Here is a 24,646-nt window from a genome sequence, read left to right as displayed (position 1 = left end):
AAAAGAGGACATACAGCTTCAAATTAGACGAAGTGTAAAGAACTGAAAGTTGCAAACAGAATCTGGAGGAGCGTTTTTTTGTTTTTTTTTAGTGTTGGCATGTTATTGTCTTTTAATGTTTAGGCTTTGCGTTCTTTTTGACACAGGGTGCCAGCAGTAGGTGAAAGCACATATATTGGGGGCAAAGAGAGAAGCGTGAGAGGAAGGGAAGCAGCACGGGAAGTGGGCACAAAGTTTGTTTGTTTGTTTTTTCTTACTAGACCTGAGGTAGGAGCTGGATTTAGATTAAACTTGTTTTATTCTGGACTTTGAAGAATAAAAAAAAGAGAAACCTGCACCAATGGACTGGACCTTCAGTCTCTGGCTGCGTAAGGAATATACTCCTCCTGTGCAGGTAATGGCAAGAATGATATTGGTTGAAGCTGAAGTCTTTAAGGAAGAAAATTGCCCTTACAGTATCAAAAAACTCTAATTGGTGATAATAAAGACGAATTTGCAAACAAATTAAATGGGTTAAAAGCAAGGTTTGAAAATGGCAACAAAAAGTAGTACTGAGATTAGTAAAGCAGCTGAGTGAGATGGAAATGACATTTCTGTTGAGCAGCTGGGTCATATTTTGTGCATATTGTGCAGAGAAGTCACGAGGCAGGCTTTAAGGCCTTTAGGTACAATTTTCCATTACATGCTGCAGGAAATGTTTTAATCGACAAGTCACACAGGTTTTTTTTTGGATTTGAACTAAAGTATTAAAGTTAAATTAGATTCAAATGTAGCTAATGTCTAATACCTTTTAACACCATTACTTTTTAAGTCTACCAGTTTGACCATAACACTTATGATGTGATAAAATAGATCCATTTTTTTTTTAATTTTCTTTCATGACAGAGAGATATGATGAATTAAACCAAACTCTCCATGACATGACAAGGAAGAACAAAGATCTGACAGGTGAGCTGATCAATATTTGTGTTTACACGCACCCATGTTTTCTTTGTATTAAAGTAAAAATAGTACCATTCAATTTTATTACTTTTTAAGTCTGCAAGATCCACCATCACGCTGAACACAAGTAAGTAACGGATCACAATTTCCTTCATCTTTCATTATTTGACTTTGATTAATTGAATATCAGTGGTGAATTCCCTTCATTCTGCTGAAGCTCTCAAATGTAACAGCAGTTTGGGTGCTGCTAATGTCAGATCTTTTTGATCTTTCAAAGCTAAGCCATGTCCACCATGCCCAAAGAACTGGGAGGAACATGGAGACCAGTGTTATTTATTCTATGAACTCGCTACTACCTGGGAACTGGCCAGACAACGATGTCAGCAGCAAGGAGGGGATCTGGTTCGCATTGACAGCAAAGAAGAGCAGGTGTATTACACTGCACACATGTGCACTCTTGCATCATGAAGTTTCTGCACAGCAAATATATTAACACACAGAAATCATGTGTTTCCTCCAAACCCAGAGATTCCTGGCGGAAAGACTGAAAGAAAAGATGAAGGACCATGACGACACGTTCTGGATTGGTCTAACAGACGCTCAAACAGAGGGCCAGTGGTTGTGGGTTGACGGATCACCACTTAACAAAAGGTTTGACTCTTGAAAGCCCTCTTGCACATGTTTCCAAAATAAGAATTCTCGGAAACCATTTTCTGTCTGATTTTTCCCAGCTTGAAATTTTGGAACAACAATGAGCCGGATAACTGGAGAGAAAGAAATCGTGAGCATGGAGAGGACTGTGCCGCGTTGGGAGAGATATCAAATTATGTCAACCTTGCTAACTGGTATGACCAGAATTGTAAAGATTCTCACAAAAGTATTTGTGAGAAACCAGCAGTGCGTGGACACCTATTCTGTGTTTGAACTGTCGTTGCCAAGTTAAGAGGATAATAATAATGTTCTTCCTCCAAAAAACAAATCAGAAAACTGAACAACTAGAACTAAAGTCCAGGTGACATACTGTCAGAATTTATGGATTTAAAGACTTCAATTTGATATTTGTGAACATTTCAGAAAACCTTCAGGGTTTCAAAATATTAAATAGAAAATTAAGATGGAGTCCAAAAGTTTCATCACCCCCTGGTGGCTGTGTGTAGTACAACACAAACTCCTTCATCTTCAGAAAATCATGAGTAATGTATAAAAAAAAAATAAAAAAAAAGGCAAAATGATTATGCATTCAGGAAGTTCGCAATTTCCTTAATAAGCTTCCACACCGCAGTAAATATGACATTATATTTACGTTGTATTTACTTTTTTCATACCATGAGTAGAAAAATGACTATAAATGCTTTTTTGTGTCTCTTAATGCCCTGCTTGTCTACCGCTACGCTTCATGTGGTTCATTTACAACAACAGAAAAGACTTGAAAAAGTCAGCTTCTCCTGTCTCATTTGTATTGTAATCAACTTTTATGTAGCACATTATATTACAATTATGATTTACTTTTAGAATTACAGCCAAAACAATCTTTGATGACTGAAAATGTTCATAAAAACTTCTTTAATCACGTGATGGTCTTGTCAGTAATGCTGTTTTGGTTTCATTGCCCTGTATTACAGTCCTCATCATCTGGATTATCATCAATTTACAAGATGAGGATTTACAAGATGTTGCATTTTGTCTGGTGCTAAAAAGAATAAAATTGAGTATAAAATGTAAGATGGAGTCCAGAGATGTCATCCAGGGTGACCTGGTGGTTGTGTGTAGTACAGCCCAAACGGATTCTAATACAAAATCACCAAGAAATAAAAAAAAAAGAAATCACTAACCTGAATAAATGAATGTTCTTATTTTTTTTTTAATAAATAATTATGCACTCCGCTAGCTGTGGTCACTGAATTCTTCTTTCCTGATCAAGTTCTCAGCATCTTGTCAGCCAAGACGTTCTTACATTTCCTTGTGTGTCAGGAGTGTGAACACTGCTGTGAACGACTGACAGGAAACATTCTTTTCTGAATGTGAAGTCAACTTTCAAACGGTGTCGAGGCATGGCAGTAAAATGACTGAAGCCGATGTGTACACCGTTGTTAAATATATTATATCCAAAGGAAAAAAGCCTGGTGAGTCTATCAGTAATGTTCATGTTTCTGGAGTGAGTTGATTTTAATCCAGTATGAGAGTATTGGCTGAACTTGTTTTGGTGACAAAGGGGAGACCTTCTCATCTGCTGAGGCTACAGACTGTGAAGTTGAGAGCAAGCAACCATCAGGTGAGTCATTGTGTAAAAGAAAATACAAACAATAATTGCTAGTGCAACAGTGAAGACTGAGCTGTAACCATCAGGTAAAGAGATTTTTCATCTCATAAAACATTATCTTTATTCTCGAAGGAATGGTTTATTCTAAAATATGACTATTACACCAATTTATAGTTTATACAATTTCAAGATTATCAAGTAAAAATGTAAAGAGGCTTCTAACCATAACAGTATGATGGGTTTTTGCACTAGCCTGGGTAAATTTGAATTTGGTGACATCATTTCGTATGACAACTTGAAAATCTGCTCCAAGGAAACTTTTCATTGATGGGATAATTGACTGAATATCATGCGAGTGAGTGCTCACAGGAGCACCTTGTGATGGGCACAAAGTTTTTGTTTTTTGTTTTTTCTTACCAGACCTGAGGCAGGAGCTGAATTCAGAGAAATTTTGTTTTATTCTGGACTTTGAAAAATAAAGAAAAGAGAGACCTACACCAATGGACTGGACCTTCAGTCTCTGGCTGCGTAAGGAATATACTCCTTCTGTGCACGTAATGGCAAGAATGATATTGGTTGAAGCTGGAGTCTTTAAGGAATAATAGAAAATTGCCATTACAGAATCAAAAAGCTCTGATTTGCAAACCAACTAAATGGGTTAAAAGCAAGGTTTGAAAATGGCAAAAAAAAAAAAAAAAAGTAGAACTGAGATTAGTAAAGCAGCTGAGTGAGATGGAAATGACATTTCTGTTGAGCAGCTGGGTCATATTTCCAAAAGGTTAAATCAGAGGAAGGCTGCAGGACCAGAGCATCTTGGTGCAAATATGCAGCAAATTTCTGCAGATGAGTGGGCTGCTGTGTGGCTGCCTGGCTACATGTGCCCAACCAACAACTGCAGTATTCCTCTCCTGTGGAGTAGTACAACACATAGAGTACTAGTTTGAAAAGATGAAATATCTGAAAAACCCTAGAGGTCAATGCCCCATCACCTTGATTCCTGTGGTAGTGGAGGCCGTGGAAATAAACTAGTTCAGGAGCTCAGTGAGTTCATGTGGACGCTGTTCTATCGCAGAGTGGACAGATTATTTTTATGGTTAAATACGACTGCATTTAGTTCATCAGGTTATGTAATAAGGTTTCCCAATTTGGGCTCAATAAAGTTTGTCTCCCTATCTCTATCCACAACTGAATCAATGTTGTTACTGTTTGTTCAGATTTATTGTACTGAGTGTGATGCAGCTTGGAGTCAGTGCATGGTACTGCTGTCACCCCTCAGTGCAACTTCAGGCTCAACAGGCGAGGCTGCTCGGTATCTCAAAGACTGTAGGTCAAACACTACTGTGAAGCCAAGCCTGAAAACCACATGTACAAACCACATATACAAACCACTTGTACAAGACAAATCATTTCCCATGCAGATAAAAAAATATCTTGTCCAACCTCTCATATGTTTTATTTCAGGAGCACCAGTTTCTGCCATCCAACAGGAGATGGACAGACTGTGGAAGTCTTTAATTCCACAGTCTGTTAGAAATTACATATTCACAGATGGGAGAAAAAACAATGTTGTACAACAATGTTGGTATTCTCACATACTCCTTTTAAACAAAAGCATGGTCAATGAATTCTTATGGGAGAGCTTTTCACCACATACCAAGCAGGTGAACGCGTCACACAGGAGGCGACAGCACAGCCGGCCAGCCAGCCACGCCGCTCCTGAGCTTGAGCTCTGACTGAGCGAACCACTGGACTGTTTTCTCTTAAAAGGTGATCGTTCTCCAAATTATTTAGTATCTTCTCAATACACCTATCTCTATCTGTTTGCATAAGCACAGTCGAAGCCATGGCTTCTCCCTCTCACCTCTCCTCTGTCCCTCCTCTCTCTCCTCCCGTCTTTTCTTGCTCACACTGCCAGATGCTTAGCTTTAGCTCATCCTCAATTACCGAGTCAGGGATGTGTGTTAAATGTAGTACTATGTTAGCGCTTGAGGCGAGACTTAGCCAGCTTGAGAAACGACTTCGCTCCTTCGAGCATAGTAGTCCTGTAGCTAGTAGGGTTAGCTTAGCTGGAGCGGAGCGTTCATTCGCTAGCGTAGCGTCGGAGTCTCTAGGTCCCACTAGTTCCCCTCCCTTCGCGGCTCCCGAGCAGCCGGGAAAGGTCGGTTGGGTGACTGTCAGGAGGAAGCGTAGCCTTAACAAGCCTGCCGGGCACCACCACCATTCTCAGCACCAGGCCCCCTCCGTCCATGTCTCGAATAAGTTTGCTCCACTCAGCAGCACGCCGACTGAGATTGACACTCTGGTGATCGGTTCGTCTATAGTGAGGCATGTTAACCTAGGACAGCCATCGGCCACAGTGAAGTGCATCCCCGGGGCCAGGGCGGGCGATATTGAAGGGCATTTAAAGTTAATGGCTAAGAATAAACGGAGATTTAGGCGGATTGTAATTCACTGTGGTTTCAATGATGCACGCCTGAAATCGTCCGAGGTCACTAAGTTAAACATAGCTTCGGTGTGCGCATTTGCTCAGACCATGTCGGACGAAGTAGTTTTCTCTGGCCCCTTGCCAAATGTTAGGAATGATGAGATGTTTAGCCGCATGTCATCTTTTCACCGTTGGCTGTCAGGGTGGTGTCCCAATAACTCGGTGGGCTTTGTAGATAACTGGAAGCCTTTCTGGGGCAAGCCTGGTCTTGTTAGGAGGGATGGCATTCATCCCACCCGGGAAGGTGCAGCTCTCTTATCTAGCAATATAGTTAAAATTTTAGCTTCCACTCACTGACGCTCCAGGGTGGAGACCAGGCAACAGAGTTGTAGTCCTATACGCTACTCTGGGCTTCTCTCACTGCCGTCCCCAGCCGTTAGTAAGTCCCCAAAGCCCTGCCAGTCTTTTCCAATAGAAGTTGTGTCGGTCCCTCGCACCTCCAAACCTCTTATACTGTGCAAATCTCCAATAGATCATAGTAACCTAGTTCGAATAGATTGTAGAAATAAGGGGGCTCCAGGGTCTCCCACAAACAAAATGGTGAAATGTGGCCTTCTTAACATTAGGTCTCTACATTCCAAGGCAGTTTTAGTTAATGATTTGATTAGTGAACATAGTGTTGATATTTTCGGCCTCACAGAGACATGGCTACGTCAAGATGAATATTTTAGTCTTAATGAAGCCACTCCTCCTAGTCATATTAATACTCATAAGGCTCGTGATAGTGGTCGAGGAGGTGGCGTTGCAGCTATTTATAATTCCAATTTGTTAGTCAATCTCAAGGCTCAATCTATTTATAGTTCATTTGAGAGTTTAGCGATGTCTATTTCGTTGTCACCTGATAGGCAGGCAGATTCCGTTGAATTCATTGTTGTCTACCGTCCCCCCGGTCCATATTCTTCTTTCTTAGATGAATTTTCAGAGTTTTTGTCTACTTTAGCATTGACTAAAGACAAGATCATAGTGATTGGAGATTTTAATATTCATGTCGACATTGAGAGTGACAGTCTGAGTTCTCATTTCAAATCTATCCTCGACTCCTTAGGCTTCCTTCAAGTTGTGAATGTACCCACTCATAAGCATAGTCATACTTTGGATCTTGTGCTCACTTTTGGACTTGGTGTAGAGCAGCTGACAATCTTTCCCCGAAACGACGTTTTGTCTGACCACTTTCTGATCACTTTCGGCTTTATTGTAGCGGATCACATTCCCCAAGCAAGGTCTATAATGAGTAGAAACATTTCGGACTCTGTTGTTGCTGAATTTAAGGAGAGGCTTCCTGATCTGCTTGATGCCCTTGTACCTCTTGACATGCTTCCGGCCTCTCCCCCCACCCACTTGACTGATCTTGATCTAGACTCCTTGACAGATCGCTTTTCTTGTATTCTGAAATCAACATTGGATAATCTTGCCCCTTATAAGGTAAGTATGAAAAGGCAGGATCGATCAGCCCCTTGGTTTACTTCCTCTACTCGCAAATTAAAACAAAATTTGCGAAGGCTTGAGAGAACTTGGCGTTCTTCAAAAACAGCTTCATTCTTCAAGACTTGGCAGGATTGCTTTAGGTCCTATAAAAAGGCCCTGCGTATCAGTAGAACTTCCTACTTTTCTGCTCTTATTGACTCTAACAAGAACAACCCAAAGTTTTTATTTAGTACAGTTGCTAAGCTGACGAGGAGCCATCAGTGTGTTGAGCCATGCGTCCCTACTGGCCTGTCAAGCAACGATTTCCTGAACTTCTTCCAGCAAAAAGTAGAAGGTATCAGAACTGAGATTGGGAATTCCTCGTCTTCTTTGTCTTCTTTGTCTTCCACAGGTCACATGGCAGATCTTTCTCAACATGGCAACCCCAGTGTGTATTTCGGGAGTTTTCAGCAAGTTGGACTCTCGGAACTTGATTCTCTTGTCTCCTCTGCTAAGTCGACCACCAGTCTTCTGGACCCAATTCCAACCAGGCTTCTCAAGGAGGTTTCCCCATTGCTTCATTGTGTCCTTCTTAGAATTATTAATCATTCTCTATCAACAGGTTTTGTCCCTCATGCTTTCAAGGTGGCTTTAATCAAGCCTCTGATCAAAAAACCCAATTTGGACTCGAGTGTGCTTTCAAATTATAGGCCAATCTCGAACCTTCCGTTTCTCTCCAAGATCTTAGAAAAAGTTGTTGCTAGGCAGCTTGTGGACTTCTTGAACGACAACAATCTACTTGAGGCTTTTCAGTCTGGCTTCAGAGTTGGTCACAGCACTGAAACTGCATTGCTTAAGGTAAGTAATGACCTCTTGTGTGCATCTGACAAAGGTCTTCTCTCTGTTCTGGTCCTCCTAGATCTCAGTGCAGCATTTGATACAGTTGACCACAGCATTCTTCTTAGGAGATTAGAAGATACTATCGGCATCAAGGATCGCGCCTTGGACTGGTTTGGATCTTACTTGTCTGACCGTTTTCAGTTTGTTCATGTTCATAATCATTCGTCAGAACGTAGGAGGGTTAGTCATGGTGTCCCGCAAGGATCTGTACTTGGGCCACTCCTCTTCAACATCTACATGTCACCTCTTGGTGACATCCTCAGAAAGCATAGCATCAGTTTCCATTCTTACGCAGATGACACACAGTTGTACTTTTCTTTTAAGGCAAACGAGGCTCATCAGTTGGCCAAATTGGAATCTTGTCTTCGTGATGTCAGAACTTGGATGACACAGAATTTCCTGTTGCTTAATTCCGACAAAACTGAGGTCATTATATTTGGATCGCGAGAGAGTAGGGACAGAGTTTTTGATGGACAAAGTGGTCTATTTGGTACTACACCCAGTTCTACCGTGCGGAACCTAGGAGTCACTTTTGATCAGGACCTGACCTTTAATTCTCATATACAGAATGTAGGGAGGTCAGCTTTCTTCCACTTAAGAAACATTGCCAAAATTCGAAGTTTTTTGTCCTTCAAAGATGCGGAAAAAATAATCCATGCTTTTGTTACGTCTAGGCTAGATTACTGTAACTCGGTACTAGCAGGATGCCCAAATTCATCCCTTAGGACATTACAGTTAATCCAAAACTCCACGGCACGATTGTTAACTGGAACTAGAAGGAGGCAGCATATTACTCCAATTTTAGCTTCCTTGCATTGGCTGCCTGTCAAATTTAGAATTGAATTTAAGATTCTAGTTTTAACTTACAAAGCTCTTCATTCTCAGGCTCCTTCTTATATTAGGGAACTCATTGAACTTTATCATCCTCCAAGAGCCCTTCGCTCTGAGGATTCAGGTCTTTTAGTTATCCCAAAAATTTCTAGAGTTAGATCAGGAGGTAGGTGTTTCAGTTTCCTGGCACCTCTATTTTGGAACCATCTTCCAGCCTCGGTGAGGGGGGCAGACACAGTTAGTTTATTTAGGAGTAGACTTAAGACTTTCCTTTTTCTTAAAGCTTATAGTTAGACTCCATCCACTGTCAGTTAAGCTGCTGTAGGCTTACGCCGTGGAGGGAGATCTTTCGCTCCCGTTACAGGGATCGTTGCTCTGTGCAGGCGGAACCTTTATCACTCTCCTCACCCAATCAATCTTTTACTCTATCCAATCTTTTACTCTATCCACTCTGTCCAAGCTCTCATTATGCTTTGTACAGTATGCTCGATATGCATGATACTGCCGCAGTCTCTGTGTCCCCGGCAGGTGATGACCACTGCGCCAGGAGCTGGATTGTGCTGTCCTGGGGGTCTTGCTGTCATCGCTTCATCCCACCACCACGCTTAAGACCTGGACTAGTCCTATCGGCAGATTGTCCATCGAGCTAGGCTCTTGCCTTCCAAAGCATGGACACTTACACTCCACATGGACAGCAGCCTTGAATTATTTCCTATTCTTTGTGTTTATATCCGTTTTGCCTGGTTGGTGTATCTGTTTTTCACTCTGTCCTGTCTGCCACCCTGGCTCACTCTGCTCCTTTCTCTCTTTCTCTGTCTCTCCTCTATCTTTCTACTTCACCCCAACTACTCATAGGCAGATGATGTCCCTCTGGAGTCTGGTTCTGCCCTAGGTTTCTTCCCACAGGGGAGTTTTTCCCAGCCACTGTCGCATCTTGCTTGCTCCGGGGGCCCAGTTGGTTCTCTCTGATTGTATAAAGCGCTTTGAGACGCCTTTGGCTGTGATTTAGCGCTGTACAAATAAAAGTTTATTATTATTATTATTATTATTATTATTTCCTGACTTGACTGGTTTTGAACATCCTGTCAGCTAATATGTTCTCACATTTCATTTGGTGTCAGGATGGTGACTGTTAACGCCTCAGTGAACGACTGACAGGAAGTATTTATTTGCATCATGTGATGTCAGCTTTAAACGCCGTTGAGACACGGCAGTACAATGACTGAAGCCAATGATGTTGTGTACGCTGACGTTGAATTTACAAAATACAAAAAAAGGAATCCTGGTGAGTCAATCAGTAATATGCATGTTTCTGTGAGTTTATTTCATCCAGTGAGTGTATTAGCTGAACTTGTTTTGGTGATCAAGGGGAGAGCTCCTCTGCGGCTGAGAACACATACTCTGAAGTTAAGATCAAGCAACCCTCAGGTAGGTTCTTTTTCAAATGACAATTCATCAATGCAAAGGTGAAGAGGTAAGCATGAGGAAAAACTGCTCATAAAAATATGATTTTTATTTATTTTCAAGAATTATTTTTTTCTGAAATTGTGGCTATTATACCAAATTCATAGTTAAGACAAATTAAAGACAATCTTCTTCCTTTTTTTTTTTTTTTTTTTTACCAGCCTGGGTAAATTTAATCTGACATCTTAGTCTTGAAAAAAATCTGTGCAAAAGATAATTTTCTTTAATGGGATCGTTAGCATGAAATGATTTGAGTCAATGTTCACATTCTACTGATTTTTGTGGTTATTAACTTGGTTTTCCTTTATGTTTACACATTCAATTGGTTAATAAGAGAAAGAAGTTCCTTCCATATAAGAGCAGAAAGGAATTTAAAATCTATTTTTTAAAAAGGGGAAACATCAAGAGGGGACATATTTGATGTTCGTATTGAAACGAAACGGCAAAAGGCAAACATGAATTTTTATATCGTTTCGTTTTTTAATTAGTTTGTTTTGTTATACACTGCGTACAAACCGACACATCTAAATCAGGGATTAGAGGCTGATACCTCCACTTCCTATAGAGGTGCTTTGATACAAACTGTATGTGTGGTGTATTTTCAACAGACTCTCAGAAACTTGCACCATCAGCTGGAGGGTCAAAGATCACGTCAGAGAGAGTGGCCCTCGTCATCCTCACTGCTCTCTTGACTGCTGCCGTTGTCGCCCTGATTTATATCTGTAAGTTTAAACAGCTTTTCACATATGAATCAATCTACAAAGGATATGAGATTTTCCAGAAACTGGACTGCATCATTGTCACACTTTCTTACACTTTGGGTGCGTGTCCTACATTGATACTTTGCTTTTTCATTTATTACAATTTAAATCAAAAGCCTGGGATTCCTTCCAAACCAAGGAGAGTCTCCATCACATGAAAGATATCAACAGAAATGTTACAGGTGAGATGATGTGAATTTCATTTTAATGCTGCAGGAAATGCTTCCATACACAAGTTGTGCAGAGTTTTCTGATTTGAACTCAAGCATTAGAGCTAAATTAGCTTCAAATTGAGCTAAAGTCCTTTGAACACCATTACTTTTTAATTCTGCCAGTTTGACCACAATATTTATTTTGTGATAAAGTAGATCCATCTTTTTTAATTTTCTTTCACGACTGAGAGATATGATGAAATAAAACAAACTCCATGACAATGCAGGAAATGTTTTAATCGACAAGTCACACAGGTTTTTTTTGGTTTGAACTAAAGTATTTAAATTAAATTATTACCTTTCCATTTTATTACTTTTTAAGTCTGAAAGATCCGCTTATGCTGTGCTGAAGCAAACACATCTTTTTTTAAATTTTCTTTCATGAAAGAGAGATTCGATAAAATGAAAGAAACTCTTGACAAGGCGTCCTGCCCTGCTGGTGTGAACACAAGTAAGTAACGGATCACGATTTCCTTCCTCTTTCATTCTTTGGCAATAATAAAATGAAAATCAGTGGTGAATTCCCTTCATGCTGCTGAAGCTTCCAAATGTAACAGCAGTTTGGGTGCTGCTAATGTCAGCTCTTTTTGATCTTTTAAAGCTAAGCCATGTCCACCATGCCCAAAGAACTGGGAGGAACATGGAGACCAGTGTTATTTATTCTATGAACTCGCTACTACCTGGGAACTGGCCAGACAACGATGTCAGCAGCAAGGAGGGGATCTGGTTCGCATTGACAGCAGAGAAGAGCAGGTGTATTACACTGCACACATGTGCACTCTTGCATCATGAAGTTTCTGCACAGCAAATATATTAACACACAGAAATCATGTGTTTCCTCCAAACCCAGAGATTCCTGGCGGAAAGACTGAAAGAAAAGATGAAGGACCATGAGGACAAGTTCTGGATTGGTCTAACAGACGCTCAAACAGAGGGCCAGTGGTTGTGGGTTGACGGATCACCACTTAACAAAAGGTTTGAATCTTGAAAGCCCTCTTGCACATGTTTCCAAAATAAGAATTCTAGGAAACCATTTTCTGTCTGATTTTTCCCAGCTTGAAATTTTGGAACAACAATGAGCCGGATAACTGGAGAGAAAGAAATCGTGAGCATGGAGAGGACTGTGCCGCGTTGGGAGGGATATCAAATTATGTCAACCTTGCTAACTGGTATGACCAGAATTGTAAAGATTCTCACAAAAGTATTTGTGAGAAACCAGCAGTGCGTGGACACCTATTCTGTGTTTGAACTGTCGTTGCCAAGTTAAGAGGATAATAATAATGTTCTTCCTCCAAAAAACAAATCAGTAAACTGAACAACTAGAACTAAAGTCCAGGTGACATACTGTCAGAATTTAGGGATTTAAAGACTTCAATTTGATATTTGTGAACATTTCAGAAAACCTTCAGGGTTTCAAAATATTAAATAGAAAATTAAGATGGAGTCCAAAAGTTTCATCACCCCCTGGTGGCTGTGTGTAGTACAACACAAACTCCTTCATCTTCAGAAAATCATGAGTAATGTATAAAAAAAAATAAAAAAAAGGCAAAATGATTATGCATTCAGGAAGTTCGCAATTTCCTTAATAAGCTTCCACACCGCAGTAAATATGACATTATATTTACGTTGTATTTACTTTTTTCATACCATGAGTAGAAAAATGACTATAAATGCTTTTTTGTGTCTCTTAATGCCCTGCTTGTCTACCGCTACGCTTCATGTGGTTCATTTACAACAACAGAAAAGACTTGAAAAAGTCAGCTTCTCCTGTCTCATTTGTATTGTAATCAACTTTTATGTAGCACATTATATTACAATTATGATTTACTTTTAGAATTACAGCCAAAACAATCTTTGATGACTGAAAATGTTCATAAAAACTTCTTTAATCACGTGATGGTCTTGTCAGTAATGCTGTTTTGGTTTCATTGCTCTGTATTACAGTCCTCATCATCTGGATTATCATCAATTTACAAGATGAGGATTTACAAGATGTTGCATTTTGTCTGGTGCTAAAAAGAATAAAATTGAGTATAAAATGTAAGATGGAGTCCAGAGATGTCATCCAGGGTGACCTGGTGGTTGTGTGTAGTACAGCCCAAACGGATTCTAATACAAAATCACCAAGAAATAAAAAAAAAAGAAATCACTAACCTGAATAAATGAATGTTCTTATTTTTTTTTAATAAATAATTATGCACTCCGCTAGCTGTGGTCACTGAATTCTTCTTTCCTGATCAAGTTCTCAGCATCTTGTCAGCCAAGACGTTCTTACATTTCCTTGTGTGTCAGGAGTGTGAACACTGCTGTGAACGACTGACAGGAAACATTCTTTTCTGAATGTGAAGTCAACTTTCAAACGGTGTCGAGGCATGGCAGTAAAATGACTGAAGCCGATGTGTACACCGTTGTTAAATATATTATATCCAAAGGAAAAAAGCCTGGTGAGTCTATCAGTAATGTTCATGTTTCTGGAGTGAGTTGATTTTAATCCAGTATGAGAGTATTGGCTGAACTTGTTTTGGTGACAAAGGGGAGACCTTCTCATCTGCTGAGGCTACAGACTGTGAAGTTGAGAGCAAGCAACCATCAGGTGAGTCATTGTGTAAAAGAAAATACAAACAATAATTGCTAGTGCAACAGTGAAGACTGAGCTGTAACCATCAGGTAAAGAGATTTTTCATCTCATAAAACATTATCTTTATTCTCGAAGGAATGGTTTATTCTAAAATATGACTATTACACCAATTTATAGTTTATACAATTTCAAGATTATCAAGTAAAAATGTAAAGAGGCTTCTAACCATAACAGTATGATGGGTTTTTGCACTAGCCTGGGTAAATTTGAATTTGGTGACATCATTTCGTATGACAACTTGAAAATCTGCTCCAAGGAAACTTTTCATTGATGGGATAATTGACTGAATATCATGCGAGTGAGTGCTCACAGGAGCACCTTGTGATGGGCACAAAGTTTTTGTTTTTTGTTTTTTCTTACCAGACCTGAGGCAGGAGCTGAATTCAGAGAAATTTTGTTTTATTCTGGACTTTGAAAAATAAAGAAAAGAGAGACCTACACCAATGGACTGGACCTTCAGTCTCTGGCTGCGTAAGGAATATACTCCTTCTGTGCACGTAATGGCAAGAATGATATTGGTTGAAGCTGAAGTCTTTAAGGAATAATAGAAAATTGCCATTACAGAATCAAAAAGCTCTGATTTGCAAACCAACTAAATGGGTTAAAAGCAAGGTTTGAAAATGGCAAAAAAAAAAAAAAGTAGAACTGAGATTAGTAAAGCAGCTGAGTGAGATGGAAATGACATTTCTGTTGAGCAGCTGGGTCATATTTCCAAAAGGTTAAATCAGAGGAAGGCTGCAGGACCAGAGCATCTTGGTGCAAATATGCAGCAAATTTCTGCAGATGAGTGGGCTGCTGTGTGGCTGCCTGGCTACATGTGCCCAACCAACAACTGCAGTATTCCTCTCCTGTGGAGTAGTACAACACATAGAGTACTAGTTTGAAAAGATGAAATATCTGAAAAACCTTAGAGGTCAATGCCCCATCACCTTGATTCCTGTGGTAGAGGAGGCCGTGGAAATAAACTAGTTCAGGAGCTCAGTGATTTCATGTGGACGCTGTTCTATCGCAGAGTGGACAGATTATTTTTATGGTTAAATACGACTGCATTTAGTTCATCAGGTTATGTAATAAGGTTTCCCAATTTGGGCTCAATAAAGTTTGTCTCCCTATCTCTATCCACAACTGAATCAATGTTGTTACTGTTTGTTCAGATTTATTGTACTGAGTGTGATGCAGCTTGGAGTCAGTGCATGGTACTGCTGTCACCCCTCAGTGCAACTTCAGGCTCAACAGGCGAGGCTGCTCGGTATCTCAAAGACTGTAGGTCAAACACTACTGTGAAGCCAAGCCTGAAAACCACATGTACAAACCACATATACAAACCACTTGTACAAGACAAATCATTTCCCATGCAGATAAAAAATATCTTGTCCAACCTCTCATATGTTTTATTTCAGGAGCACCAGTTTCTGCCATCCAACAGGAGATGGACAGACTGTGGAAGTCTTTAATTCCACAGTCTGTTAGAAATTACATATTCACAGATGGGAGAAAAAACAATGTTGTACAACAATGTTGGTATTCTCACATACTCCTTTTAAACAAAAGCATGGTCAATGAATTCTTATGGGAGAGCTTTTCACCACATACCAAGCAGGTGAACGCGTCACACAGGAGGCGACAGCACAGCCGGCCAGCCAGCCACGCCGCTCCTGAGCTTGAGCTCTGACTGAGCGAACCACTGGACTGTTTTCTCTTAAAAGGTGATCGTTCTCCAAATTATTTAGTATCTTCTCAATACACCTATCTCTATCTGTTTGCATAAGCACAGTCGAAGCCATGGCTTCTCCCTCTCACCTCTCCTCTGTCCCTCCTCTCTCTCCTCCCGTCTTTTCTTGCTCACACTGCCAGATGCTTAGCTTTAGCTCATCCTCAATTACCGAGTCAGGGATGTGTGTTAAATGTAGTACTATGTTAGCGCTTGAGGCGAGACTTAGCCAGCTTGAGAAACGACTTCGCTCCTTCGAGCATAGTAGTCCTGTAGCTAGTAGGGTTAGCTTAGCTGGAGCGGAGCGTTCATTCGCTAGCGTAGCGTCGGAGTCTCTAGGTCCCACTAGTTCCCCTCCCTTCGCGGCTCCCGAGCAGCCGGGAAAGGTCGGTTGGGTGACTGTCAGGAGGAAGCGTAGCCTTAACAAGCCTGCCGGGCACCACCACCATTCTCAGCACCAGGCCCCCTCCGTCCATGTCTCGAATAAGTTTGCTCCACTCAGCAGCACGCCGACTGAGATTGACACTCTGGTGATCGGTTCGTCTATAGTGAGGCATGTTAACCTAGGACAGCCATCGGCCACAGTGAAGTGCATCCCCGGGGCCAGGGCGGGCGATATTGAAGGGCATTTAAAGTTAATGGCTAAGAATAAACGGAGATTTAGGCGGATTGTAATTCACTGTGGTTTCAATGATGCACGCCTGAAATCGTCCGAGGTCACTAAGTTAAACATAGCTTCGGTGTGCGCATTTGCTCAGACCATGTCGGACGAAGTAGTTTTCTCTGGCCCCTTGCCAAATGTTAGGAATGATGAGATGTTTAGCCGCATGTCATCTTTTCACCGTTGGCTGTCAGGGTGGTGTCCCAATAACTCGGTGGGCTTTGTAGATAACTGGAAGCCTTTCTGGGGCAAGCCTGGTCTTGTTAGGAGGGATGGCATTCATCCCACCCGGGAAGGTGCAGCTCTCTTATCTAGCAATATAGTTAAAATTTTAGCTTCCACTCACTGACGCTCCAGGGTGGAGACCTGGCAACAGAGTTGTAGTCCTATACGCTACTCTGGGCTTCTCTCACTGCCGTCCCCAGCCGTTAGTAAGTCCCCAAAGCCCTGCCAGTCTTTTCCAATAGAAGTTGTGTCGGTCCCTCGCACCTCCAAACCTCTTATACTGTGCAAATCTCCAATAGATCATAGTAACCTAGTTCGAATAGATTGTAGAAATAAGGGGGCTCCAGGGTCTCCCACAAACAAAATGGTGAAATGTGGCCTTCTTAACATTAGGTCTCTACATTCCAAGGCAGTTTTAGTTAATGATTTGATTAGTGAACATAGTGTTGATATTTTCGGCCTCACAGAGACATGGCTACGTCAAGATGAATATTTTAGTCTTAATGAAGCCACTCCTCCTAGTCATATTAATACTCATAAGGCTCGTGATAGTGGTCGAGGAGGTGGCGTTGCAGCTATTTATAATTCCAATTTGTTAGTCAATCTCAAGGCTCAATCTATTTATAGTTCATTTGAGAGTTTAGCGATGTCTATTTCGTTGTCACCTGATAGGCAGGCAGATTCCGTTGAATTCATTGTTGTCTACCGTCCCCCCGGTCCATATTCTTCTTTCTTAGATGAATTTTCAGAGTTTTTGTCTACTTTAGCATTGACTAAAGACAAGATCATAGTGATTGGAGATTTTAATATTCATGTCGACATTGAGAGTGACAGTCTGAGTTCTCATTTCAAATCTATCCTCGACTCCTTAGGCTTCCTTCAAGTTGTGAATGTACCCACTCATAAGCATAGTCATACTTTGGATCTTGTGCTCACTTTTGGACTTGGTGTAGAGCAGCTGACAATCTTTCCCCGAAACAACGTTTTGTCTGACCACTTTCTGATCACTTTCGGCTTTATTGTAGCGGATCACATTCCCCAAGCAAGGTCTATAATGAGTAGAAACATTTCGGACTCTGTTGTTGCTGAATTTAAGGAGAGGCTTCCTGATCTGCTTGATGCCCTTGTACCTCTTGACATGCTTCCGGCCTCTCCCCCCACCCACTTGACTGATCTTGATCTAGACTCCTTGACAGATCGCTTTTCTTGTATTCTGAAATCAACATTGGATGATCTTGCCCCTTATAAGGTAAGTATGAAAAGGCAGGATCGATCAGCCCCTTGGTTTACTTCCTCTACTCGCAAATTAAAACAAAATTTGCGAAGGCTTGAGAGAACTTGGCGTTCTTCAAAAACAGCTTCATCCTTCAAGACTTGGCAGGATTGCTTTAGGTCCTATAAAAAGGCCCTGCGTATCAGTAGAACTTCCTACTTTTCTGCTCTTATTGACTCTAACAAGAACAACCCAAAGTTTTTATTTAGTACAGTTGCTAAGCTGACGAGGAGCCATCAGTGTGTTGAGCCATGCGTCCCTACTGGCCTGTCAAGCAACGATTTCCTGAACTTCTTCCAGCAAAAAGTAGAAGGTATCAGAACTGAGATTGGGAATTCCTCGTCTTCTTTGTCTTCTTTGTCTTCCACAGGTCACATGGCAGATCTTTCTCAACATGGCAACCCCAGTGTGTATTTCGGGAGTTTTCAGCAAGTTGGACTCTCGGAACTTGATTCTCTTGTCTCCTCTGCTAAGTCGACCACCAGTCTTCTGGACCCAATTCCAACCAGGCTTCTCAAGGAGGTTTCCCCATTGCTTCATTGTGTCCTTCTTAGAATTATTAATCATTCTCTATCAACAGGTTTTGTCCCTCATGCTTTCAAGGTGGCTTTAATCAAGCCTCTGATCAAAAAACCCAATTTGGACTCGAGTGTGCTTTCAAATTATAGGCCAATCTCGAACCTTCCGTTTCTCTCCAAGATCTTAGAAAAAGTTGTTGCTAGGCAGCTTGTGGACTTCTTGAACGACAACAATCTACTTGAGGCTTTTCAGTCTGGCTTCAGAGTTGGTCACAGCACTGAAACTGCATTGCTTAAGGTAAGTAATGACCTCTTGTGTGCATCTGACAAAGGTCTTCTCTCTGTTCTGGTCCTCCTAGATCTCAGTGCAGCATTTGATACAGTTGACCACAGCATTCTTCTTAGGAGATTAGAAGATACTATCGGCATCAAGGATCGCGCCTTGGACTGGTTTGGATCTTACTTGTCTGACCGTTTTCAGTTTGTTCATGTTCATAATCATTCGTCAGAACGTAGGAGGGTTAGTCATGGTGTCCCGCAAGGATCTGTACTTGGGCCACTCCTCTTCAACATCTACATGTCACCTCTTGGTGACATCCTCAGAAAGCATAGCATCAGTTTCCATTCTTACGCAGATGACACACAGTTGTACTTTTCTTTTAAGGCAAACGAGGCTCATCAGTTGGCCAAATTGGAATCTTGTCTTCGTGATGTCAGAACTTGGATGACACAGAATTTCCTGTTGCTTAATTCCGACAAAACTGAGGTCATTATATTTGGATCGCGAGAGAGTAGGGACAGAGTTTTTGATGGACAAAGTGGTCTATTTGGTACTACACCCAGTTCTACCGTGCGGAACCTAGGAGTCACTTTTGATCAGGACCTGACCTTTAATTCTCATATACAGAATGTAGGGAGGTCAGCTTTCTTCCACTTAAGAAACATTGCCAAAATTCGAAGTTTTTTGTCCTTCAAAGATGCGGAAAAAATAATCCATGCTTTTGTTACGTCTAGGCTAGATTACTGTAACTCGGTACTAGCAGGATGCCCAAATTCATCCCTTAGGACATTACAGTTAATCCAAAACTCCACGGCACGATTGTTAACTGGAACTAGAAGGAGGCAGCATATTACTCCAATTTTAGCTTCCTTGCATTGGCTGCCTGTCAAATTTAGAATTGAATTTAAGATTCTAGTTTTAACTTACAAAGCTCTTCATTCTCAGGCTCCTTCTTATATTAGGGAACTCATTGAACTTTATCATCCTCCAAGAGCCCTTCGCTCTGAGGATTCAGGTCTTTTAGTTATCCCAAAAATTTCTAGAGTTAGATCAGGAGGTAGGTGTTTCAGTTTCCTGGCACCTCTATTTTGGAACCATCTTCCAGCCTCGGTGAGGGGGGCAGACACAGTTAGTTTATTTAGGAGTAGACTTAAGACTTTCCTTTTTCTTAAAGCTTATAGTTAGACTCCATCCACTGTCAGTTAAGCTGCTGTAGGCTTACGCCGTGGAGGGAGATCTTTCGCTCCCGTTACAGGGATCGTTGCTCTGTGCAGGCGGAACCTTTATCACTCTCCTCACCCAATCAATCTTTTACTCTATCCAATCTTTTACTCTATCCACTCTGTCCAAGCTCTCATTATGCTTTGTACAGTATGCTCGATATGCATGATACTGCCGCAGTCTCTGTGTCCCCGGCAGGTGATGACCACTGCGCCAGGAGCTGGATTGTGCTGTCCTGGGGGTCTTGCTGTCATCGCTTCATCCCACCACCACGCTTAAGACCTGGACTAGTCCTATCGGCAGATTGTCCATCGAGCTAGGCTCTTGCCTTCCAAAGCATGGACACTTACACTCCACATGGACAGCAGCCTTGAATTATTTCCTATTCTTTGTGTTTATATCCGTTTTGCCTGGTTGGTGTATCTGTTTTTCACTCTGTCCTGTCTGCCACCCTGGCTCACTCTGCTCCTTTCTCTCTTTCTCTGTCTCTCCTCTATCTTTCTACTTCACCCCAACTACTCATAGGCAGATGATGTCCCTCTGGAGTCTGGTTCTGCCCTAGGTTTCTTCCCACAGGGGAGTTTTTCCCAGCCACTGTCGCATCTTGCTTGCTCCGGGGGCCCAGTTGGTTCTCTCTGATTGTATAAAGCGCTTTGAGACGCCTTTGGCTGTGATTTAGCGCTGTACAAATAAAAGTTTATTATTATTATTATTATTATTATTATTTCCTGACTTGACTGGTTTTGAGCATCCTGTCAGCTAATATGTTCTCACATTTCATTTGGTGTCAGGATGGTGACTGTGAACGCCTCAGTGAACGACTGACAGGAAGTATTTATTTGCATCATGTGATGTCAGCTTTAAACGCCGTTGAGACACGGCAGTACAATGACTGAAGCCAATGATGTTGTGTACGCTGACGTTGAATTTACAAAATACAAAAAAAGGAATCCTGGTGAGTCAATCAGTAATATGCATGTTTCTGTGAGTTTATTTCATCCAGTGAGTGTATTAGCTGAACTTGTTTTGGTGATCAAGGGGAGAGCTCCTCTGCGGCTGAGAACACATACTCTGAAGTTAAGATCAAGCAACCCTCAGGTAGGTTCTTTTTCAAATGACAATTCATCAATGCAAAGGTGAAGAGGTAAGCATGAGGAAAAACTGCTCATAAAAATATGATTTTTATTTATTTTCAAGAATTATTTTTTTCTGAAATTGTGGCTATTATACCAAATTCATAGTTAAGACAAATTAAAGACAATCTTCTTCCTTTTTTTTTTTTTTTTTTTTTACCAGCCTGGGTAAATTTAATCTGACATCTTAGTCTTGAAAAAAATCTGTGCAAAAGATAATTTTCTTTAATGGGATCGTTAGCATGAAATGATTTGAGTCAATGTTCACATTCTACTGATTTTTGTGGTTATTAACTTGGTTTTCCTTTATGTTTACACATTCAATTGGTTAATAAGAGAAAGAAGTTCCTTCCATATAAGAGCAGAAAGGAAGTTAAAATCTATTTTTTAAAAAGGGGAAACATCAAGAGGGGACATATTTGATGTTCGTATTGAAACGAAACGGCAAAAGGCAAACATGAATTTTTATATCGTTTCGTTTTTTAATTAGTTTGTTTTGTTATACACTGCGTACAAACCGACACATCTAAATCAGGGATTAGAGGCTGATACCTCCACTTCCTATAGAGGTGCTTTGATACAAACTGTATGTGTGGTGTATTTTCAACAGACTCTCAGAAACTTGCACCATCAGCTGGAGGGTCAAAGATCACGTCAGAGAGAGTGGCCCTCGTCATCCTCACTGCTCTCTTGACTGCTGCCGTTGTCGCCCTGATTTATATCTGTAAGTTTAAACAGCTTTTCACATATGAATCAATCTACAAAGGATATGAGATTTTCCAGAAACTGGACTGCATCATTGTCACACTTTCTTACACTTTGGGTGCGTGTCCTACATTGATACTTTGCTTTTTCATTTACAATTTAAATCAAAAGCCTGGGATTCCTTCCAAACCAAGGAGAGTCTCCATCACATGAAAGATATCAACAGAAATGTTACAGGTGAGATGATGTGAATTTCATTTTAATGCTGCAGGAAATGCTTCCATACACAAGTTGTGCAGAGTTTTCTGATTTGAACTCAAGCATTAGAGCTAAATTAGCTTCAAATTGAGCTAAAGTCCTTTGAACACCATTACTTTTTAATTCTGCCAGTTTGACCACAATATTTATTTTGTGATAAAGTAGATCCATCTTTTTTAATTTTCTTTCACGACTGAGAGATATGATGAAATAAAACAAACTCCATGACAATGCAGGAAATGTTTTAATCGACAAGTCACACAGGTTTTTTTTGGTTTGAACTAAAGTATTTAAATTAAATTATTACCTTTCCATTTTATTACTTTTTAAGTCTGAAAGATCCGCTTATGCTGTGCTGAAGCAAACACATCTTTTTTTAAATTTTCTTTCATGAAAGAGAGATTCAATAAAATGAAAGAAACTCTTGACAAGGCGTCCTGCCCTGCTGGTGTGAACACAAGTAAGTAACGGATCACGATTTCCTTCCTCTTTCATTCTTTGGCAATAATAAAATGAAAATCAGTGGTGAATTCCCTTCATGCTGCTGAAGCTTCCAAATGTAACAGCAGTTTGGGTGCTGCTAATGTCAGCTCTTTTTGATCTTTTAAAGCTAAGCCATGTCCACCATGCCCAAAGAACTGGGAGGAACATGGAGACCAGTGTTATTTATTCTATGAAGTCGCTACTACCTGGGAACTGGCCAGACAACGATGTCAGCAGCAAGGAGGGGATCTGGTTCGCATTGACAGCAGAGAAGAGCAGGTGTATTACACTGCACACATGTGCACTCTTGCATCATGAAGTTTCTGCACAGCAAATATATTAACACACAGAAATCATGTGTTTCCTCCAAACCCAGAGATTCCTGGCGGAAAGACTGAAAGAAAAGATGAAGGACCATGATGACAAGTTCTGGATTGGTCTAACAGACGCTCGAACAGAGGGCCAGTGGTTGTGGGTTGACGGATCACCACTTAACGAAAGGTTTGAATCTTGAAAGCCCTCTTGCATGCTTTTCCAAAAGAAGAATTCCAGAAAACCATTTTCCGTTTGATTTTTCCCAGCTTGAAATTTTGGAACAACAATGAGCCGAATGACTCTAAAGGAGAAAATCCTGAGGACGGAGAGGACTGCGCCAGGATGGGAGAGAAATCTCATCTCATCTTTAATAAGTGGTTTGATAGGGATTGTAATCATTCTCACAAAAGTATCTGTGAGAAAGCAGCTGTGTGTGGACACCTATTCTGTGTTTGAACTGTGTTCCAGACTACAATTTAAGAGATTTTGTCGAAATATTAGGTATTTAAATGAATACATATATTTTTAAATTATACAATCCAGTAGGTAACAGGTTCCTTAATAAACATTTGCAAATAAGACAACATATAACTTAACAACCACATTAAGAGTTCTTTGGTTTCAAAAATAATAATAAAAAAAACCGAGAGGTTCCACGCTGTCTCCCGAAGTCAGTGATTACTCACGACAGGCATCCAGGCAGCTCCCCGCGTGAGTGAGTGAGCACATGATCTCGCACCGGAAGTACGGTGGGGTCCGAGGGGATCGTTGCAGTACCTTGTACAGACTGGCGCTTTCATCCCAAATCATCCACCTGTAATTCTGCAAGCAAGGGTTGTCCAGATCCACATAAAAAAACAAGGGTGAATTCCAATTCCTCCCTTAACCCTCAATCTCAACCCTCAATCTCAAAAAATTTATTTTCGCCAAGACGTCTTCGAAAAAGATGACGATGTAAAAGCGAGCTACAAATGGAAGTATTTTCTTAGTTAAAAAAGACATGAATATTACGAAACCATTAGTTTAAGACTTTTTTATGGATTATTGACATCGTTGTTGCGTAACATTTATTTACTTTACTTTACGAGGTTTGTCAAGACGTAACTGCACTTAAGGGGTGTCCCATTTCTAATAAGCCCTTACACTTATTTTTGAGGGCCAAAGATTGAGGGCTAAGATTGAGGGTTAAGGGCGAGGGTTGAAATTGAGGAGTTAAGTGAGGAATTGGAATTCCAGTATCTAGAGTACAGTACTTGAGTGAAACTATTTCACTGACTGATGCAGAGATTAATGACATTTTGGAAGTGCTCTGGGACTGACGCAGGAAGGAGATTGTTGTGTTTTTGTGGGAAGAAATATTTAATATCATAGTTTCTGTGCTTTCCACAAAGTTAGAAGAAAGGGGCAGAACTCAGAGGAGAACAAAGGGAGAAAAGTTGCTGCTACCCCAGTTTTTACCAGTGGTCTTGGAAACAAGCTTAGACAACATGGAGCAGATGACACAAAGAAATTCATCTTGGTTAATATGCAAGACTTGCATTCTGGGCAATGGCACAAAATATTCTTTCTCTTGTCTAGCTCAAGACTGTGCTAGCAGCTTTAACAGGTCAGGTGATGGCGTGTAACCAATAATGGGTTCCCACCTCATGGATAAATGGCCAATTTGGGATCTCTGAAAGTGATGGTTCATGTTAAAGCCTTGAGCCAGTTGCTATGGGGAGATCAAGGCTGTTGACAGGGATTTGGTCCAAATACTTTGCCCCCCCCCCGCCCTAAACCAAGAAGAAGAATTTTGCAAAAGCAAAGTTCAACATATTTTTACATTTCTGTTTTTCAACAGAAGTGACCTATTCACATATTTAAGAACCTGAAACTTGGCTCAGAAGAAGTACTGTCAACATCTTGCAGTAACAACAGTTCAGAGCTTTGGAAACTTTATTCCAGCGCACTCAAGTCAAAGACCATT

At 40.8% G+C, this 24,646-nt stretch overlaps 4 protein-coding genes across 9 annotated transcripts; all 4 read left to right on the top strand.

Moving 5' to 3' along the window:
* The first annotated feature begins 2,970 nt into the window (after window positions 1–2,970).
* Window positions 2,971–13,303, top strand: LOC142877352 (C-type lectin domain family 4 member E-like). Of its 4 annotated transcripts, none has more exons than XM_076011871.1 (8): window positions 2,971–3,065; window positions 3,155–3,214; window positions 10,895–11,008; window positions 11,164–11,229; window positions 11,648–11,710; window positions 11,861–12,012; window positions 12,110–12,234; window positions 12,315–13,303. In XM_076011871.1, exons 1-8 carry the CDS (start codon window positions 3,005–3,007, stop codon window positions 12,505–12,507), a joined length of 834 nt encoding a protein of 277 aa, XP_075867986.1. In that variant the 5' UTR covers window positions 2,971–3,004; the 3' UTR covers window positions 12,508–13,303. The 4 variants fall into 4 exon arrangements, 3 of the variants coding, with proteins under 3 accessions (XP_075867986.1, XP_075867985.1, XP_075867983.1); XM_076011870.1 differs by lacking the exon at window positions 3,155–3,214 and adding an exon at window positions 10,191–10,250 and having other exon boundaries at window positions 2,981–3,065; XM_076011868.1 differs by lacking the exons at window positions 2,971–3,065; window positions 3,155–3,214 and adding exons at window positions 9,975–10,107; window positions 10,191–10,250.
* LOC142877233 (uncharacterized) lies at window positions 4,864–6,107 on the top strand. The gene has a single exon (XM_076011695.1). It carries the CDS (start codon window positions 5,046–5,048, stop codon window positions 5,982–5,984), a length of 939 nt encoding a protein of 312 aa, XP_075867810.1. The 5' UTR covers window positions 4,864–5,045; the 3' UTR covers window positions 5,985–6,107.
* Window positions 13,304–13,595: 292 nt separating the features above from the next.
* On the top strand, window positions 13,596–23,298 carry LOC142877353 (C-type lectin domain family 4 member E-like). Of its 3 annotated transcripts, none has more exons than XM_076011874.1 (8): window positions 13,596–13,703; window positions 13,793–13,852; window positions 21,530–21,643; window positions 21,796–21,861; window positions 22,280–22,342; window positions 22,493–22,644; window positions 22,742–22,866; window positions 22,947–23,298. In XM_076011874.1, the coding sequence occupies exons 1-8, from the start codon at window positions 13,643–13,645 to the stop codon at window positions 23,134–23,136; spliced, it is 831 nt and encodes a 276-aa protein (XP_075867989.1). In that variant the 5' UTR covers window positions 13,596–13,642; the 3' UTR covers window positions 23,137–23,298. The 3 variants fall into 3 exon arrangements, with proteins under 3 accessions (XP_075867989.1, XP_075867988.1, XP_075867987.1); XM_076011873.1 differs by lacking the exon at window positions 13,793–13,852 and adding an exon at window positions 20,825–20,884 and having other exon boundaries at window positions 13,616–13,703; XM_076011872.1 differs by lacking the exons at window positions 13,596–13,703; window positions 13,793–13,852 and adding exons at window positions 20,615–20,741; window positions 20,825–20,884.
* LOC142877242 (uncharacterized) lies at window positions 15,498–16,637 on the top strand. The gene has a single exon (XM_076011709.1). The coding sequence runs from the start codon at window positions 15,680–15,682 to the stop codon at window positions 16,616–16,618; it is 939 nt and encodes a 312-aa protein (XP_075867824.1). The 5' UTR covers window positions 15,498–15,679; the 3' UTR covers window positions 16,619–16,637.
* Window positions 23,299–24,646: the final 1,348 nt, after the last annotated feature.

Source organism: Nelusetta ayraudi, unplaced genomic scaffold, assembly GCF_046127955.1.
Source record: "Nelusetta ayraudi isolate G7.1 ecotype Tasmania unplaced genomic scaffold, CSIRO-AGI_Nayr_v1 ptg000135l, whole genome shotgun sequence".
NCBI lineage: Eukaryota > Metazoa > Chordata > Actinopteri > Tetraodontiformes > Monacanthidae > Nelusetta > Nelusetta ayraudi.
Note: the sequence above shows the minus strand (reverse complement) of the source record. Positions and strands in the feature narration are given on the sequence as shown.